General features: G+C 44.6%; 1 protein-coding gene across 3 annotated transcripts in view; it reads right to left on the bottom strand.

Moving 5' to 3' along the window:
- Window positions 1–18842, bottom strand: part of FAM171A1 (family with sequence similarity 171 member A1) — a 90695-nt gene extending 71853 nt beyond the window's left edge. For 2 of the 3 annotated variants that reach the window (XM_065050953.1, XM_065050950.1), the window contains exon 1: window positions 18380–18841. Coding sequence is in view for 2 of the 3 variants with exons in the window: in XM_065050950.1 (XP_064907022.1) it covers window positions 18380–18473 (94 nt within the window). In the remaining variant the exon portion in view is untranslated. Of the gene's footprint in view, window positions 1–18379 lie in introns of all 3 variants that reach the window. The other variant, XM_065050952.1, reaches the window with a different exon arrangement.
- Between the last annotated feature and the right edge of the window lie 718 nt (window positions 18843–19560).

The following is a 19560-nucleotide window of genomic DNA, read 5'->3' as shown; positions in this document are numbered from 1 at the left end:
ACCATTCAGTGATCCTAGCCCCCCCCAATGCCTTCCTCTCCCCAATTTGATGGATGTTAATCATCCTTTTCCCACCCTTCATCTTGTCTCAATATTAACTTAACCAAATTGAAATCAGAGCATTTGTGCTGATGTACATACAAGTTGGAAAGCCAACCTTGTTTGAGACATCGATAAAATCTTTATGCCTGCAAGCTTGTCTGCTGTTTTTCTATTTCATAAGCTGGTCTAAAATACTACCATTCTAAGAAACAGGACCATATAAAAGCTATATTCATTTGGATAAGACTGAAGAAGGTTCAGATGCTTAACACTACAGCTCCATTACCCAAGTTTTCCTGAATACCAAACTGGATAGGAATTGCTTGCTTTCTTGTCTGAACACCTATAGCTCTGTATTGTGAAGGGTTTTCAGCATCTCTGTTGGGAGTGCTGCCACGTGTCTGGCAATCTTTAGTTTGTAAAACTTTAAAAAAGAAAAGAAAACAAAAATCCCACAACCCGCACCCCCCGCAACCATGAAACATGAGGACACTTGTACAACTGCTACTTCCACTGAACTCAACTAGATGGACCAGGCTGTTGGGTCACTCATGAGCTATGACTTAACTATTTTAGTTGCTGTTGCAGACAAAAAGTATTGAAAAATTCCCACCGGAATTATTACTAATAACAGTGATATGCTTTGAAATTACCTCTGATTCACAAATTAAGGAATCAAGCAGAACTGAGTTTTTAAACAAGGTCAATCTGATCCAAGAAGAGCTCACAGGGCACCTGCTATAGAGACAACAATCCAGTCTGTTCCAGTCCCATTCTCCTACACTTTCATCAGGCTCACAATTCATATTCAAAACTGCATTCCAAACATTATTTAGGTCAAACACAGAAGTTAACATACTGCTGCACTCCATGACCTCTCTCCATCTACAAAGAGCTGTGGTGATATCTTGCACGCCACCTGTAATTTCTGCAGCAATGTGTTCACAGAGCGGACAGCAGAAGGACCACTTGGAATAATCCACAATATAACACAATGCAACTTCAAGTCCCCACTTCTGTTCTGCACAAGCACCAACTGCAACCAGGCAGACCAAGCTACTCACTCTGAAAACAACATGCAGTCATTCTGCACGCCAAAAGGAGAAACAAGACAGCCTCCCTTTAAGCTAGCAAGTATTTGTTCTCCATGTTCTACAGTTGGCAATTTTTCTCCTTTGCTTTCAGCCTGGAGCAGAAAGATTGACCTATTAGACCAAAGAAGTGGGGGGAAAAAAAAACCCAAACCAAAGCCAAGCTTTAAAAAGTATAGAAATCAGTAATCCAAAAATCAAATACAGGCTATTGCTGGTGCCTACAATAGCTTTCAGAAAGTCAAATAAACACAGATTACTAGCAAGGAAATCTGAAGTTTATGTAATACACAAAATCTTGAGACTATTACTAAAAGTTATGAAGTGTTCCAAAGACTACAAATGGCCTCAAGGAAATAATTCTAAAATAATAATAATAAAAAATTAACCAGAAATCACAAATCGCATTTGTTCTGGCATAAGACCTGTATACTTCTTGGAATTAAATATCTTTTTATTAAAAACATCCATGTCTGTTCATGCTGGGTTTAAAACATGAACAGAAGACATTTGCTAGATTAACACCCTTGCTATCTTGTTTTAACTCTTTAAAGAATCACACAATAAAAACTTAGCATCTGATTCTCATCAGTTCACAATGCAGTCCAATTTTTTTTTTCCATAAAATAATATTAACGTTATTCCTCATTCATAATATAAACCAAAAGGAAAGTAAAGAGTTAAAGCTGTTTGACAGCTGTTATTTTAACTCCTTCGGGTTTTATAACTTGCAGAGCATGTCACTTCTTCCATCCAGGAACTTTTTTAAAAACACCCAAGCAGAGGAATGTCACAGCACCATCATCCGCCATCAGTACGATAGTCAGAGATATGACACAGCGGAAGACCTCCTCCTCCAAATCTGTCACTTGTAATAAATTGTGGTGTAGCCAGGAGCTGACTGAGACCAAACAGACAGAGAAATCAAAATTAAAAGAGGATGCAGGATCAGACATGACCTATATAGGAGTGATGGGTAAGGCTGAAGAGAGCAGAATGATTTCTTATAGGGAGAAGATATGCAGAGAGGAGGGACAAGGGCAAATGGCACTCCAGGGTGAAAGGGACAAGGAAAAGCATAAAACCTTGAGCACTCATTAAAAAGGAGCACTTTGAGGCAGTATTCAAGCACATAAGACACCAGTTACTTGTTAAAGGTGCTCAGAAAGACCAATGTACAGCTCTAAAACCCAGTCACAGTGAAATCAGACCAGAGACGAGGTCAGCATTGCAAGATGCGAAGGGCAAGTGCTGCACAGCAATCAGCGGCTGTCTTTGAAGAGAATACCTGGGACAGCAGCTTTTGCACCACTGAGTAAGAAAAATAAATGCTTATGTTTATAATTCTTCAAATAAATGCCCTTTGTCCCATAAGCTCCTCTTTTCTGCACCTATGGAGAAAGACTATTCCATCATACAAACACCACATCACTACATCAAGCCCCTGTATCCAGGCAATACAAAGCTCCTTAAAGCAGAGAAAACAATTGTAGAGAGAGAGGCTAATGTTTAAAGATAGAAGAACTGCTACCTCATCATTTCATAACCTTGCGCTAAATTTACTTCCTCTAAAAGTATCCACTTCCATCCACCCCAAGCTGTCAGCAAGAACTAATGAACAGTAAACTACCCTCCAGCTCCTACTCAGTATTGCAGGAGAGCAGCTCTGACGCAGCCCTGAGCATGTCAGCCTTGGGCAAACCAGGGTGGACACATTCTTCTCTTACCAGTTTAGAAGCAGCAGCCAAAGCCAGTAAGACACAGCTGGGTACCTTTCGTGCATGCTCTTTTATTTTGCTTACCTCTTCCAACTACTTGCATTTTCATATTAACTTTTTCCCTCCCTGTCTATTTTATGTGCCTTTCCCTACTACACAGCTTCCAGCATTAGCTCCCTGGCAATGGAAAAGGGAAAAAAAAAATGCAACCACTTGACAGGTTACAGCCCAGCAGAACCCCAGCCACAAGCTGGGGGGCTCATGCACTACCGCTGTTTACAGATACACAACAGCAAGAAGTTACAGTGGTGGTGAGCGGCGCAAGTCCAGCATCTGCCTCTTGCAAGTACCGAGAGAAAAAACAATGAGACATTTGTTCCAAGCTCACACAGCAAGGCGAAAACAACTGCACAGCGGCCACTGGTCTTCTGAATGGAAGCCAATAAGATGATTTTCCTTCTTCATTTCCGACAATGAGTTCACAAAATGTTCATAAGAATCATCCTTTCATTTTAATTATTGCACAGATCCATACATCTGGATGCAGAGTTCCTCAAAAAGCAGCTGCAGCAGCAGGGCTGGGATGAGTGTGAAGAAGAGGAGCAGAGCCTGCTCACTGCTCTGTGTCTTGCCATACCAGCCTATGCTGAAGAAGCTGCAGTTTAGGATCCTCAGTTGGCAGAAAGCCAACACGATGGACCTTCCTAAGTCTGGCTGCAATGTGTCAAAAAGAATACAAAGGACTGGCCAAACCCACAACAGTTAATAGCCATGAGATGCTGCTATGGCTTTCAAGCTAACCATGCTTCCCTCAAGTAGGAAAAACACTGTAGAAACTCAAGTAGAAACACACTGTTCTTGCTACACCCCATCTCTGCACACCCCTGTGTGCTAGCAAAGGCCAGCAAAGTGCCTTCCTCCACCTGAACATTCAGCAGCTCTCTTCAGGAACCACTGAGCAATCAAAGCCTTCTCAATCACTTCTGATGGGGATTAAGAATCTCGGAGAACAAGACACATGAATGAGTGTATTTCAGAGGCTAAAACACAGTTGTATTTCAAGCAACTGAAAGGACAGGTTGAAACAATGCCAAGTTGTCAGGGACTAACTCATGAGTAAACACCCAGGTAACACATCTTTTGTAATGCACAGTTGGAAACGCCAGCTTAGGCAAATTCAGGTGAGTCTGACAAAGCATAAAATGTCTCCAGAGTCACCAGGAGGATGGACAACCTCTAGAAACAAGAATCAGAAACAACTAAGTAAGTCTCAGCACAACTCCTGATGAACTATTCATCTCCTCCATACTCTGGCCTGAACGTGCTCCTTGCCCTAAGGGAACCATGGGAGCACGCTGAGGAGGACACCTTCATCTCCTCTGACAGTCAAGGTGGTCGTGACTCAGTGAAGAAGCTACTGGCCACTCCATCAAGGCCAATTTATATACCACAGCTGCTGGCAACAGAAGTCCCCTTGCCAAAATGACAAACATGGCAGAAGATTCAGCCACCAGACATATTCAGAAGAGATGGATCAGAGTGTTCACAAACTGTACAAAAATATCAACATATAAGACATATTATGTTACTTAAATATGAATGGTTCTGTTTGATACTTTGTATTTCTGATACACAATACCATATCAATTCCAAACACGTATACTGGGAGTATATGAGTAGTTAGAAATCAAGAATATCATCGCTACCAAAGAGCCGAATCTAATGGTATCGATTTTCACCAAAGCAACTTGCAGAATAAGACATTATTCTGTCAGTTTTATCCACAAAATTCCCATCCTTTTGTTACAAGATATTGCGGCTTTAATTGAACATCATACCTTATCATATCATATTGGAAGTATGATATTATTTTTTTCCTTTGGTCATAAAGCATCAATACAGAATCACACAGGCTGTAGCACAAAGCACCACCGAGTTGGGAAAAACAAACAGAAATACACAGAACTCACCAGTTGTGGGTAAACACATCTGATTCAACACCTGGTCAATTTTCAGGGTATCTTAACTACCTTTGCAACCTTACTTATCTTAATACAAAGATATAAAGTAGGTCAGCTCCCCATTTTAATGCTAAGCATATTGGTGCTTTTAGAAAGGGCAATTCTGAATAGTATCGAAGGCACCGTCACAGACTAGAGGCTGAATTGTCTTGGGCCACTAGAAGGAGAAAAAAAAATGTCTATGTGAATAGTAAGTTTCCATAAAATATTTTGAAGTCTAATATTAGAAACCACTTTTTCTGAGAAAGTTGCAAGAGTGTAACAACTGCTGATAATAACATGCAAATTCTATGAAAACTGCAGGAAAAGGCGACTAGAAGCCAGCGATGCTTAATTAGAGGCCTCAACAGATTGTTTAAAAATCTTGAACAAGGAAGTACACGTATTCGTACACTCAATTCACATGCCTTTATCTGCTAGCAAGGGTTTATTTCAAATCTATTGCAACGAACAGGAAAGAACAAACACATCTGTACACATTTGCAAGCCAAAGCTGCTTTGAACAAAGCAAGTGAGCAGAAAAGAAGACACAACTTCTGGTGTTATCGACATAGCAACAGCAATCCAAGGACAAAATTGTAGCCAAGTGTCCTGGATAACACATTAATTTCGTAGAATAATGACCATTTACAAAGGACAATCACTGTAAGTTGTTCAAAGTACAGAATACCATGCCATGAACACATAACTGAAAATGGTGGAAAATGCATTATGGTTTTACTATTGTGAAGTAAGCTTTGATTCATACCATATGGCCCTACAAGACAAGCATGTGTGCACGTCTGCACGTGTGTGCACGAACGCCGAGGTCTCCAACCCACAACTGTATCCATCCCGGTTTTCTAGCAAAAGTAAGGAGAAGACAGGAGTCAAGTAAACACTGAATTCATAGTTTTTCAGAGCCATTCAGGAAAGCTAATCCTCCTGACTCACTATTTTCATCTCAGAAACCTGGTAATTAGCACAAAACGAGATAGATTAAAGGGTGAAGATAATACCTAGCATCAATCAATATAATACCTAGTTATGTTTGTTCTTTACAAGGCCTAAACTCCCCACACTAAAACCTAACTAAATCAATCATACCAATATCCTAATAACTATTAACAAGGAAAGGATCAATGGACATATCATTAAGTTCTTCTCCCCTATTCTGTTTAACATGGTATAAAACAGACAGTATTTTTATTTCCCCCTCAGGCAAAGAGATCCAGTAAATACAATAGATGGCTACCTCATAAAATCATGGGTCAGTCTGGGTTTAAAACAAAAATAAGCTAAACCAAGTATTATACTAGGAGCATTGAGATTATTTACAAGTTCAATTCATTATCAGAAAACTTCTCCAAAAAAAAAATCAAAATTTATCTGCATTGCCTCATTCATTGAATTAAAATACTTGCTTCTAATGGTATTTGCTGCATTGTAACTACGGACAAGTACTGACTTTTTAACAGCACCTTGGATTTGAGGTGTTTTATCCTCCTGTTGCTGAAGAACACGAAATGAGATTCTGATGTTACTAGCAACATCAAGCTTGTGAGTACATTTGAAATACAGATTTGTTTACGACTACTTTTGAAAATGCAGGTTGTCTTCTGGCAGACTGAAACAAAGTTAAAAATTAAGCTCGACTCAATAGAGAAGAAAAGGTGAGTGAAAGAGGAGGAGGAAAAGGAAGCTTCTTAGTACTTGTAGCCAGAACGCAGTCAAACTTCATTTCCTATACAGGAACTTTGACATGTCATCCTATCATCTTTATGCTTTTTCTTTTTGCCTTTGTTATTTTCCTCTCCTAACTTTCATTACATATATATATATATATATGCGCAGAAACCAAGCTCGCCATCCATTCTGGGAACAAGTGGCTATGTATCTACTTCCCAAAAAAATCCTCCGGTTTGAACATCAGTGTGGCAGATAGGGGCTGCCAAGCAAGCCCAGACTGCAGACACACCACAGCACTGCCAGGCACCTTTCTGGCTTTACCCTTTACACTCACGCAAGCGTGACAAAGCAAAGCATGGAACGGCAGAAAAGGGTGACTAAATCTGAAAATTATTCAGCAAGGGTGCAAGAAACTGCCATGATGGAGTATAAGTAAATTCATTAAGAGCTCACTAATCATTAAAGAAAGAATGACATGATTCCAGACCCGACTCGTGTGTGGCCTTGGTTTACTTCCCAGACTGGACCTAGACAGCGTGCCATCTTGGTCACTGCGCTTTGCCTTTACTCCTGATCTTACCTGCTGCACAAGGTAAGTAGCTTCCTCAGACTGCAACTAGAGAGTAAGCAACGAGTGCTTCTTCTCCAAGGAAGATAACGCCCTTTTATTAATACTAACTTTTATTACACATTCAAGATGCTCTAAGAATAGCTTGAAGATGCCACTCGGCAAGAGACAGTGCTATTCCTTTTGGCAAATGCATGTATCTCCTTCAAAGCCTCTGGGTTGTTAAAAGCTCTTCTGAATTTTAACAAGAATTGTAGTAGTCAAGGCTGCACTTTAAGTGTCCACAAAGACTCACCAGAAAGTAAGCAATGATCAGCCCTGCAACCCAATACAGTCAGATATTGTTTGTTTGCAGCCAGCCCCCAGATGTACCAAAGCTCTTTCATGATGGACTATTTAAAGTACAACCTTACCAGCTGTTAACCTGTACAGCAGTAGACAGGATGGCATAAAGTAACGGTGAGTCAATGGAATTTCTGCCCCACATCAGCATCATGGTCAGGAAACATGCCCTTTTTGCTGTGCATGTTCTCTTCCTCCAATCCAATATATGCCCTCTAGAAAATGCTAAAATCACCACGGTTTTGTAGGGCACAGGCACACAGATTAATACCTGGACTGAAGAAACACTTGAGAGAGTTTAGCCACACGAATTTGAGCTTTAATGTTTTCCACCATGCAACGAGGCTGGGGTTAAGGGAAGATAACATCATTCTAAGTGGCTAACTGATGCAAGACTTGATACTCAAATGCATTAGGTATTAAAAAGCATCTTTGTTTATGTGCAATCATCTATGGTAAACAAAGACTCTCTACTGCTCTGACAGGCTATCACTTACTTATAAGAATTTGATCTTGAAAGCTTATATACACCCTTTCTTGATTTTTCTTCACCACAGAGGAATTTATGAAAATATGGAATATTCACTTAAAATCATGCATTAACTTGCACATGGGACTAACCACTACCTTTCTAGGACACCACCAAACCTACTCTGTTACTTAAACCCTCATCCCTCAAGGATTTTTCCTCTGCAGATAGTCAGTTAGTGACACAGCACTGCTTCGATCCCCGTACTAATGACAACATCTGCTGAGAGGGCTCACTCAGCTTTTTGGCAACGATACTGAATCATGCTTAAAAAAACCAAAGTTAATGAAAGATTACCTACATACTCACAGGTAAAATTACTAATTAAAACAAGATCTTCAGCAAGATTTTGAACATCGCTAAAAACTGCCAAGTAGTTTTCGCTGAGGTAAAGCTTCACAGAGCAGATACCTATTCGTATCTGATCTAAAGAAGGAAGTTTTTATCTGATCAAATGTCTAGAAAAACTAATAGTTTTCAACATGATTTCTAGTAAATGAGGTTTTCTTCCTTCAACAACTGAATTTAAAGTACTTTTACTAGTTTAATATTCCAAAGCCTGCTGCAGTTACAACTCAATAGCTTGCAGCAATAACTTGAAATTCATCCCATTAGAAGTTCTTGCTCCTACTGCTTCAGGCTGCTCGAAACAAGTGTCTTTTATCTTCATGTACACTTCTAACAAAAATATTTACATCGACTAAGTGTAATGCCATAGTTCCCTCTAAAACGTTTTAACTAGCAGTATAGCAAAGGATGAATTAATTATCCTGTAAGAACAAAAGAAATTTTAACTTTTGAAGAAAACGAGCTTCTTCATATTGAAGTTTTAATAGCAGGGGAAAAAGTAACAGTCCTCCCACACAGGCACCCTGCAACACAACAGAAATACAGCTCTCATTTCAAACATCTGTGTCCCTGGCTCCTGTAAATCATACATCATGAACCTAGAGACTGGCTCAAACTTAAATTATTTGCCAGGACCTTGACTGCAACACCACACGCTGAAATAAGCTGAGTTGCAAGAATACTCCGGGTACTAGCAGTAAAGCTAAAAGAGCAAGTATATTGCTGTGCTTCACTGTGTCTGTCAACATTATTACCACAAGTAGTTTTTTTAACTACTGTAATAATTGTCCAGGTCAGCATGCTACTCAGCAGGTTTCCGAAGTTGCCAGGAGCACAATTCGGAGGGAAGCAGAGAGAGCAACTGTTGCTCCCATCTTGAGCTGGTGCCACCCATCCTGCAAACACAATGCAGTGCCTGGACAAGTCTACCGCCCCACTGCCCACCAGCGTGTTCCCACCCGCCTCACCCCCTGCAGACCATCAGTCCCGTCTCCAGAGCTCCCGGACCCATTTATTGCCCTAGCAGTGTTTGCCCAACTCAAATAGAAACAGCCATGAACACTCCCTAGCAGATTTCCATGCCGGTTTGCAGCAAAAGCACTCCAAGCCTTTCAAGATATGAGAGGGCCAACACAGGGACAGAAGGAGGAAGGGTGAGATAAGCAGTGAAAACTTATCTCTCAGCAGACACCCTATCTAGGAGACCTCAATGCAGAAGTGCAGTAACTAAGGAAAACAAGGCAATTATCCGGAGGAAAGCAGGAATCGCTCCGGCTGACAGAGGGGTCAGAGAGGAGTGGCCAGACACCGTCAGGCTGCGGCGTGCGCTAATTATGCCAAATCGTACATTCACAGCTAGCTGACGAAAGTTACTGTACCAGAATGCTGTGCCACATGCCCAGCACTGCCCTACACTTTCCTTCAGCTTTTATACAGGCCAAAGTGCATCACTTCCTCTCAAGCCACTTGGGACATCCAGAGAGCAAAGAAACATGTCTCAGGTACTAACCCATTGTCACTCTACAACCAGGAGAAACACGCCTGAGCGCTCCTTTTCACTTGTGCTGAAAGTGTGGATGAAGCTCTGTTTGAACTACCAGGCAGGGTACAAACTGGAGTATCTGAGGCACAGACAGAAACTGGTCCTGATGAAGACAGACTGTCACAGCTGGAAGCATCTCGAATCATCTGCTAGCACCTAGGTCCAATTCTGACAGTATTCACTGCTTTAATGCAGTTTTTCCATCTACTGTAGGCAAATTAGTTTTCAATAAATTCTTTATGCTTTCTCTTTGAGCAGTGAGGTGGCATTACATTTTCAGACAATAGCCGTCTCCTTTGAGCAGTAACTTTTAAAACAGCTAACTTGCTAAATATTGTGCCCTACATATTATGTTGTAGTTCTATGAACAATTTAATCCTGCATCAACTGGTACTGCTGCCATTAAGTCCTTGTTTTCCATTATCAGCTCCTCTCAGCCCCTTCCTCTTCATCAGCAACAGCACTTGTTTAATTCCTGATGAGTCCAACCAGTGAAGTGACCCAGGTAAAGACTGAACTGGTGCATATAGGAGTTTTCATTTGGATAACTTCCTCAATCTGGTTTACCACATTGCTACATGAATGCCAGCAAGAGAAAACAGGCAAAGGTGAGAGTAACAATGCAGCTTAATCCAGAATAAATCAACTCTTGGGAATACAAAGCTAATTAAAAACATGGAAAAAAACATGCAGACAAGCCCAAACAACTCTGCAAGTCTCCTGATTTGTTTCTAAACCTTTCTTTCTGTTTATTTACTCGTGGGAGTGAAACACTTAGACTCATAAGGACAATGCTACAAAGACAAATGGTTCAGAAATGTAAACAGACAATAACTCTTGAGTCTTGAGAAACACAAGATAACCCAGTCAGGTAATTCAAGAGTCAGGTAATTCAAGAGTGTGTGTTCCTTCACATAGCTTATTATGTGGTATATATTCAGTAGCTCTAAGGCTGAGCCAGAGGGCAACACTGCACTGATGAATCTTCCAGTTACAGCATCTGAGAGAGGATTTGTCTGACTAAATGGGAATACAGACAGCATTGTCCAGGCTGCCATGACAGTCGGCAGAGATGCACACAGCGCAGTTCTTGCTGATCAAATGTGCTTATTCCAGGTGACGGGAATGACACTCAGCTCCATTAGCTGAAAAGATTAGATCTTCAGGTCTGTAAAAGGACCGTGGATGACTAGCTAAGATGCAGACACTTGCAGACTGCAGACACCCGATTTTGGTGAGATGCCTCCTACCCTTCTCACATGAGAAGTCTTGCATTCACGTATCAAGTACAGACTGAGAGATGAGATGTCTGGATCTTAACCTTCCACTTTGCATGACCGTTCACAGTATGGTGGAGAGCAAGAGGGCTGCACAGAACTGCTGAAATATTAATTTCCTCCCAGCAGCAGTCCAAATAATGCATTTACCTTAATTTGTTGTTGTTTCATTATCAAGCAAGTCTCACAACATCATTTGAGAAATACTTGTTGCTGTATTAGTATACACCCTTGCCTATAAAGGATGAAAGGCACCATTTTTTTAGTTATGACAATCACAGTTATGACAAACACTGCTATCACCCCTGTTGATGACCGCACGAAGAAGAAAGGCCTCCATTTGCTTTAACAAAGTAGAAGTACTTTATACCTCTACCTCCTATTTATCTCAGCATTTACTGTCAAGGTAAGCTCCCCTTTACTGTTAAACATTACTGTTGTGTTACTCGCACCTACCACACAGTACAGTAGTTCTCAGCACTCTCGCAGCTACAACTTAAGAAAACTGGAAGCTTCTTGCACCTGATTGGATTCAGCTCCTTTGCTGTCCCCAAGCCAAAAGGATGCTGCTACTTCCTTCCCCTCGGTTTCCCCTGCGCCCCATTTCCTCCCTGCTAACTGCGGCTGTGCCTCCTCAGAGCCCAGAGGTTGAGAGTGGCCCCTGCAAAAGACACCCCAAGTCCTGCAAGGCTTATAAGGGGTCGGCTCTGCTGCTACGTGCTCTCGCCTCCCCATCTGAAAAACAAGCATTACAGCAGCACAGCAGAGCCTTCCGTGGTGCAGGTCCCTACTGACAGGGACAAGGAGGCTCCAGCTCCCGGTGCGCAGATAATGGACCAAGACAGCATGTCACTCCCTGGTGTGTCTTCATGGTGTGGCACGGGCAGGGACAGCTCGAACAACTGCAAAAGCTAAGAGTAGGAGCAATCAAAAGATAGCTTCAGTGCTGGATTTCCAGGCACTTTTGTGCCCTGCCTGCGCAGAGACTGCGTCTATTCAAAACATACTCTGTTTAAATATACCCAGGCCCCTAAGTGGCCAGTGAGGGAGCTAGATTTAGACTATACAATACATAAATGATTTTTTTCCTCCAGACCGTTTCAAGATTTGTTGCTCTTCAAGGTAGCAAGAAAGTGACGTGGGTGTATCTGAGCCAGAACATGGGCATTAAACACAAAATGAAAATGTAGCTCTATGTTGAAATATACTTAAATACTACTTTGAATGGCTCAGACTTGCCATTATGTCAAATATGATTCTGTCTTAATATTTTAAAGTGAAAGATTCAATGCATTTATTAAAAGCAACAAGAAATTACAGTATGCTTACATTCTTACGGCTGCATTAACAAATGTACACGTATCTTTCCAGTTACCAAAAGAACTAAAGATGGTGTTTGTAAAAAGCATGTGTATAATGCTTATTATCCATGCACAACAAGCCAGATATTACATCAGCTGAAAACTTAATGTAAACCAGCTTACAGGAAAATGTTTCTGGAATTTCTGAAGAAGAAAAAAAAAAAAAAAAAAAAAAAAGGCACTCAGTTCTCTTTGGTATTTCCCAAAACAAAATGCTTTAGTGTATATTATTAGTATGTATTATATTTAGTATTCTTAAACTAATTTGTTCTAGTAAATACAACCCCTTAGACAGGGTTCTTGCCTCCCTTATTTATGCTCTCTGACAGATAAGTGGTAAAACCACTGAGACCCATGGGAGAGGCAGAACATCGACAGAGTAGCTCTCTCAGAAGTTGCCTTTCTTCGTATCTAAAGGCGGAACTGATATATACTGGAGTAAAGGGAAATTAATCCTACAAAAAATGCAGTTTGCTCAAGGTAATCAGTGTATGAGGTAACAGAAATACTGTCAGGGTACATTTAATTTCAAGTTGCAGGTATTTTGGAGAGATTGTTTAGTTTGGCTTTGGCTCACTAGAAAAAACAACAATCTCCCTAAATTATAAATCAAGGTACACAACTGTATTGATCAAACGTACTAGAGCAACTAAAGATATGTGGAAAAGCAGCCTAACTCCCACCCATACTCCTATCCAACAGCCAAACTTCAAGCAGCTTGTTAAGAAATGCCATTAAAACTGAACCACCAAGCTGCCAGGTACTACGCACACCTATACTGACACAACCTATGCATTGACTTCACAGTATCACAGTATGTTGCCATGTACTCTCCTCTCAGTTTTCCTCAGGCATCAGGGCTGTGGCTACTCACTGCCCACAGAAACAAGAGTAAAAACCTCATTTGGAGTTTGTACTAACAGGAGGCAGTGACATTTTTGCTCCTCCATGCATCAAAGCCACAGGAGATTTCTTAAGTTTTCCAACAAACCTAAAAGCACATTTTTCCTTCCTCTCCAGCACACAAATACATACACCCAGGCTTCTGTTAAATTAACAGGCATATGGTAAAATTGCATTTCATTGCTACGAGAAACCTCTCCTGTAGAGGGGGGACTGCTATTTGAAACCATTCACTTGGTCAGAAGTTGGCACAGAAAGGAGCCGTTCCTAAAACTTCCATGAACCAGTTTCTAGTCTCAAGCAGCAAGAGGTGTCAGCCTGAGGTTTAAAGAAAAAAGACAAAAGAGAGGGGGGGAGGGAGAAAGTTTTTTTAACCTTTGTGTTAGGTAACACACGGCAATTAACACAGTGTCAAGACACATACAGACAAACGACCACAGGGATAGAGCCAGCCTATGAATATGCTGCCACTTGACAAGTGCATACACACGTTATTTAGGTTAAGTTGACTCACTTGCTGCAAGATATTACAAGCCGAAAGAGTGAACACAAATGTTTAGCAAAAAAAGAGCAAAGTTTTAAACCCTCAGCTCACCTAGGTAACTTGCTCATTTGGCCCTGCTTCTGACTGGGAGAAATCAGCTACTGGGTATTTGCAGGTATTAGTAGTTTTGTTAAAGTAAACATGGAAAAAACCCCAAACATCTAGTTCTTACCTGGATCTGATCACCGATAAAATTAATATCTCCTCCTCATTAAGATTTTACAATGCTATCTAGTACTAAGTAAACAATTTGCTCCTTCTCTAAACCAAAACTCTTTTGCACTACTTTAGAGTAATTTAGCTTCTACTCTTATGAGTCCATTTGTGGTCTCAGTGAAACAAATGTTCACATTTGGAGGACATTAGCAATTTGCAACTGATTGAGAAGAGATAGTATGGCAGTGCAAGATGAAAGAGAGAAAGACACTATTTCTGCACCATCTAAACTTTATCATTGTGGGTAGAACTGCAAGCTTGGGATAACTGGCTTATTAAAAAAAAAAAGAAAAAGCCAAGAACTTGAGGGTTTCCGCACAGCTGTTAGTGTGCTGTCCAGAAAACCAGCTTTTGCTAAACGTCCAGCTGAAATGGTTGTGAAATTAGCTTTCACAAAGTCAAGCACTGCAATGGCTGTGTGCAGGCAGGCAACTCCAACCAGCAGCACTCAAGCACCAGCCCTCCTGCCCTCTCTGCACAGCCAGGGAGGAGATACCACAGATTCTGACTCAACAGCCACAGCTGAACTTTCAGTCACCATCATACTAGGGAAAAAAAAAAAGTATCTCCGCGATCTCACTCTAGGATTATGAAGATGGGGTATCCTGTGCATATTCATCTACTAGCAGACTAGTCCTTGAACTGGGTGCTATTTATTGCTCAAATGTTTTTTTATTATTTAAAACTTCTTAGTTTTGAACAGCTAATGAAATACGAAGACCAACGAAGACATGAATTAAAACCAATACCCAGTGCAGCAGATGGAAGTCATACTGGATTTCTGCACTACAACACAATATTCTATGATTTCCCTTAGAAGTCCCTCAGCATCTACGAATGAAGCATCATAATGTTCCACCATGAAGCAAAGTTTACAGGCAAAAAAGAAATTAAACCCCTTCTCAAATTACACTGATTTTGCTTAGATTCTCCCTGGGTTAGTGCTACCTCTTCATATGCCTCTTAAATTCCTATTTGCCAAGGTTCCCTAAGTTTATAAGTGATCCGTTCATCTGAAAAGAACTCACCGTGTACTTTGTCTGTTCTCGTCAAACAAATCACCAGTTCCCAAAGGGAACGCACCTTAAGGCTTGGTTTGTTTTTTTCTGTTTGTTTTAATTACATTTCTATAAATTTCATTTCAGCATTTAAGATAAGTTCTGGAATAGCTGACAGAACAATTAAAAACCAAAACAAACCACAACCATAGTTCAGTCCTCATCTCAAATGCTTGCCAGGTTTTAAGTATTTGAGAGAAGTCAGACATGCAGCATTACCAAACCTAAAACGCACCTTCATGGGCTTCTAACATCACTGCTGGGGCTCTAAGCATCAACACTGACAAAAATAAACAACTTAGCTATGTGGATTTTACCATATTGAAGAAAATAAGTTATTGAAGCTTACAGGGTACCTCTGTGACCTTCAGAGGCCGTAACAGACCTGCATAATGGATCAAATAAGGTAACAGCATGCCAAAGTCATCCGATTTTCTAAATAGGGTGCTAAATGCGGAGCTTAATTACCAGTACTTTCCATATTCACGAATTACGTAATCAGTCTGGCCAAGCAGAACTGGAAGTTGGGACTGTCTGGACATACGGCTGAGAGCAGCAAGAGAAAAATGCTCAATGCAAAGCATCACTCCTCATCCCTTCCTTAAGCAGAACACTGACTACAAATCACACCTTCAAATAGCTCCAAATCCAAAACCTATTTCTTTGCTCTGCTAGCACAGGCATGGAACATCTTAACTGAGTCTCATCTAACACGTCCCAGTATGAGGAGGGCTCTCCACCCTAGTCTCTTGTAACCTGTCCGTAGTATGTATTGCAGCTGAAGCCATTACTCCCAGATGTCATCCTCTGGTTTTCTCACCTCCACCTTTATTCCAGTCCCTTGGTTCTTCAGTAGTCTCCTTCCTGTCACAAGGACAAAGCCAGTCACTTGCAAACATCCCTGAACTTTGGCAATGGCCCTTCACCTGTAGCTACAACTATCACCATGGTGCTAAAAGGGCAGGAGGGAAAAACAGTTGGTTTAGGTTTTATAACCATTTAGCACTTACTGTGCTCAGTATACAAACAACGCATGTGCCTGGTACTACAACTCTTTCCCCAGAAGACATTCACACCTGATGATTAGGAACTTATTCAAGGCTACAAGCTGGAATCAAATAAACTTTCAAAAAAAGACACTAAGTAGCTGGTAACCAGTGTGCAGAATACACTTCAATGTGAGATTAGCTCTGCATGTCCACTTACCAACGTACACATCCAAAGAGTAAAGATAGGGCTTGGTAATTAGACTTTGCAAAATGATGCCTTCTATGAAAACTCAAATGTTCTTAAATGTAAGATAAAATTAGACCATTCCATTCAGACAGAAATGTTCTCTACTTACTGACATAGCTGCTATTACTTAAATAATCAGCTACCACGCTTGATGTGGATGCAGCAGCTATAGAGACAAGTCTCTCCAGATACCATGAATTGAGCTTGATGATAGAATATGAGATCGACAGGGCAGTAGAAAGGCACTAATTTTGCCAATACCTCACCATTTTGATCACATATAGGAAAGATATTTTCCATATGATACAGAAATTACGAAAGATTTTGATAGTACCCTCGTATATGAAGCGCTAGCTTCAAGGGATGAATACAGTTCTGGTTTTCTGGCATGCTTATCAATAAACTCCGTATAGTCCTGAGTTTACTGACACTTGAGTTAAAGTTTGATACTTCTAATTCCAGAACTGCTATTGTTTTGTCCTTTAAAAAAAAGGCAGAATCTCACATTACATTTGACATTGAACTGCTCAGTGTGGTAGGTTTTGCTGGAAGATACCAATACCTTTTGAATACTGTGTATGAGAGCACAGGCCTACCTAGATCTTACTTAGTATACTGCAAACACAAGCATGAGAGTCCAAAAATGGTTACTTTTCATGTTTTCTTTCTTGTGGCAAGCATCGCTTACTGATTCTCACTGACACGCAAGGCAGGAGAGCTGAGAGGAAGCAGGACACAGCGCACTCTTCGCTGGGTGTACTTCACCCGCCGCAGCGGGAGCGACGCTGCCCACCCGCTGCCACAAAGCCCGAGCCAGCGGGCGGCTCGTCCCAGACTACACGCTCAGCCACTTGACCACACCAGCCACCACGCTGACACTGACCAGCGGGAGGATGCGTTTCCTCCCAGCATGTTTCACCCCCTTAGGTAGACAAGTCTTCTGCTTCCTAACATAGCTGTGGTCCTGGCAGGCATGATGTTACCGCAGGGTCTGTGATGGGCTGCTCTCCTGCCACCAAAAGCAAGGGCGAGCAAGGCACGGGGGAGCGTCCCCCCCGGCCCGGTTTCCACACGGGCTGAGGGCAGGAGGGCAGGTGCACCTCGGGGACACCTCACCGCAGCACCTGCGAGGATCGGGGCGGAGCAGCCACGGCAGGACCGCGGCCCGGCCCCGGGGCTGCCCCAGGTGCCGCGGGAGCCGCCGCGGCCTCCCGGGGGGCTCAGGCGCTGCCCCGCGGCGGCTCTGCTCCCGCCCGAGCGAGGGCAGAGGGGAGGGCGACCCTGCCCGGCCGGGGAAGTATCTGTCCCCGGCCGCCGAGACAGGCCCCCGCCCGGCCAGAGGGCAGCCCACCACGCCGAACAAAAGGCCCGGCCGAGGCCCGGAAACGTCCCGGGGCGGCGGGCCGAGCCGCACTGCCAGCCCGGGAGGCGAACCCGGAGCCCAGCGGCCCCGCACGGCCGGGGGCAGCGCCTGCGGCCGCCGGTACCCTCAGCCCGCCTCTCACCGCCGCATCGGGCCCTGCGGCGGGCACGGCAGGGAGGGGATGGGAGCGGGGGAGAAGGACGCAATGCAACAGCTCCGGCGGCGCTGAGGGAAGGAGGGAGGGGGCAGCACAATGAGGCCACCGGCAGCCCCTGCCCCTTCCGTTAACAAAAGCTCCCCAGCCCCAGGCGTGCACCCGCCTCCGCCGCGGGGCTGCCTCCACCGCCCCGGGCATGGGGGGTTCTGCAGCGGGCGGCGCCCCCGCGGCGCCCCGCACCCGGCGGGCGGTGGAAGCCGGGAGGGGTCTCGCATCGCCGACCCCCCCGCACGGCCTCCCCCCGAGTTCGCCGCCGCCCGCACAATGCAGCCGCCCGCCGCCCCGGGGGCCACCGCACAAAGCGGGCCGGTCCCGCCACCCTTCCCGCACCGACCTTGAGCCGCCTCGGGCGCCCCTAAGGTTTTGGTCACCGCCTTCCACACGTTGCAGCCGAGCAAGCAGAGGAGAAGCGCCGCCGACCTGCTCATTTCCACCCGCCGCCGCCAGCCGCCGCCAGGGAGGGAATCGCCGCCGGAGCCGCTGCCCGGAGGAGGAGGAGGAGAAAGAGCCGCATCAGGGGCTGGCCCGCTCCGCGCCTCCCTCCATGTTGCCGTGCGCTGCCCCTCCTGCTTTCTCCGCCTGCTGCATTGTCGTCCCGCTGCTGCGCCCCGGCCTCCGCGTCCCGCGCTGTCCCCCCGGGCGGGCAGCGGAGGTGGGGGCAGGAGATGCAGCAGTACTCCGCACCCCCGGCTACCTGTCTGGTTTTATGCCTTATTTTTCCTCCCTCTTGTAATTTTCCCCAGTCCCCCGGCAGGGGCAGCCAGGCTCCGCCGCCCGCTCCTTAACCCTTTGCGGCAGCCTCTGCCCCGCGCGGCGGGCCCGGCGGGACAGCGCCCCCTGCCGGCCGCGCCCGGCGCTGCCCTCCCCGCCCGCCGCGGGGCGAGGGGGTGCGGCTCCGGGCGGGCAGCGGGTCCCGCCGGGCGGTCCCGCCGAGACTCGGCGCCCCGTGACACCGGCCGGCAGCAGGCGCGTGCCCCCCACCAGGTGCTGCCGCGCTTACCTGCCGCGGGGGGCCGGGACCCGCCCGGCCGCGCCCGCCGCGCCCTCGCTCTGCCCCCCACGGCCGCTGCAAAATGGCCTCCTCGGTGGTACCGGCTCCCGCCGCGGCGGCTCGCTCGCCTTCAGCCGCAGCCCAGCGGGAGGGACGAGGCGGGAGACGGACGTGGTGCCTCATAATGGCACGGCTGAGACGTGTCGAGTCACAGGGTTCTCCGCAGCCCAGCTGCCGCGGAGCCCCCCGGCCTGGTCCCCTGCTGCTGGTGTTGTAGTCGAAGAGTTTCTGTTTTTTAAATGCAACCAAGGAACAGAAAATGCATTTATCTACTGTTTTTTATACAAACTTTTTAAAAAGTGCTATTGCAAACGGCACAAGAAAGGCAAACTTGGGGGTTGAGATGCTGGCGCTGGAGGCTGCGCTCACGCTGCCCCGGGAGGGCTCCACCCGGGGCCACCGGCGCGGTGTCCCCCACCGGCGCGGTGTCCCCCACCGGCGCGGTGTCCCCCACCGGCGCGGTG

Source organism: Columba livia, chromosome 2 (genome assembly GCF_036013475.1).
Source record: "Columba livia isolate bColLiv1 breed racing homer chromosome 2, bColLiv1.pat.W.v2, whole genome shotgun sequence".
Taxonomy (NCBI): Eukaryota; Metazoa; Chordata; class Aves; order Columbiformes; family Columbidae; genus Columba; species Columba livia.
Note: the sequence above shows the minus strand (reverse complement) of the source record. Positions and strands in the feature narration are given on the sequence as shown.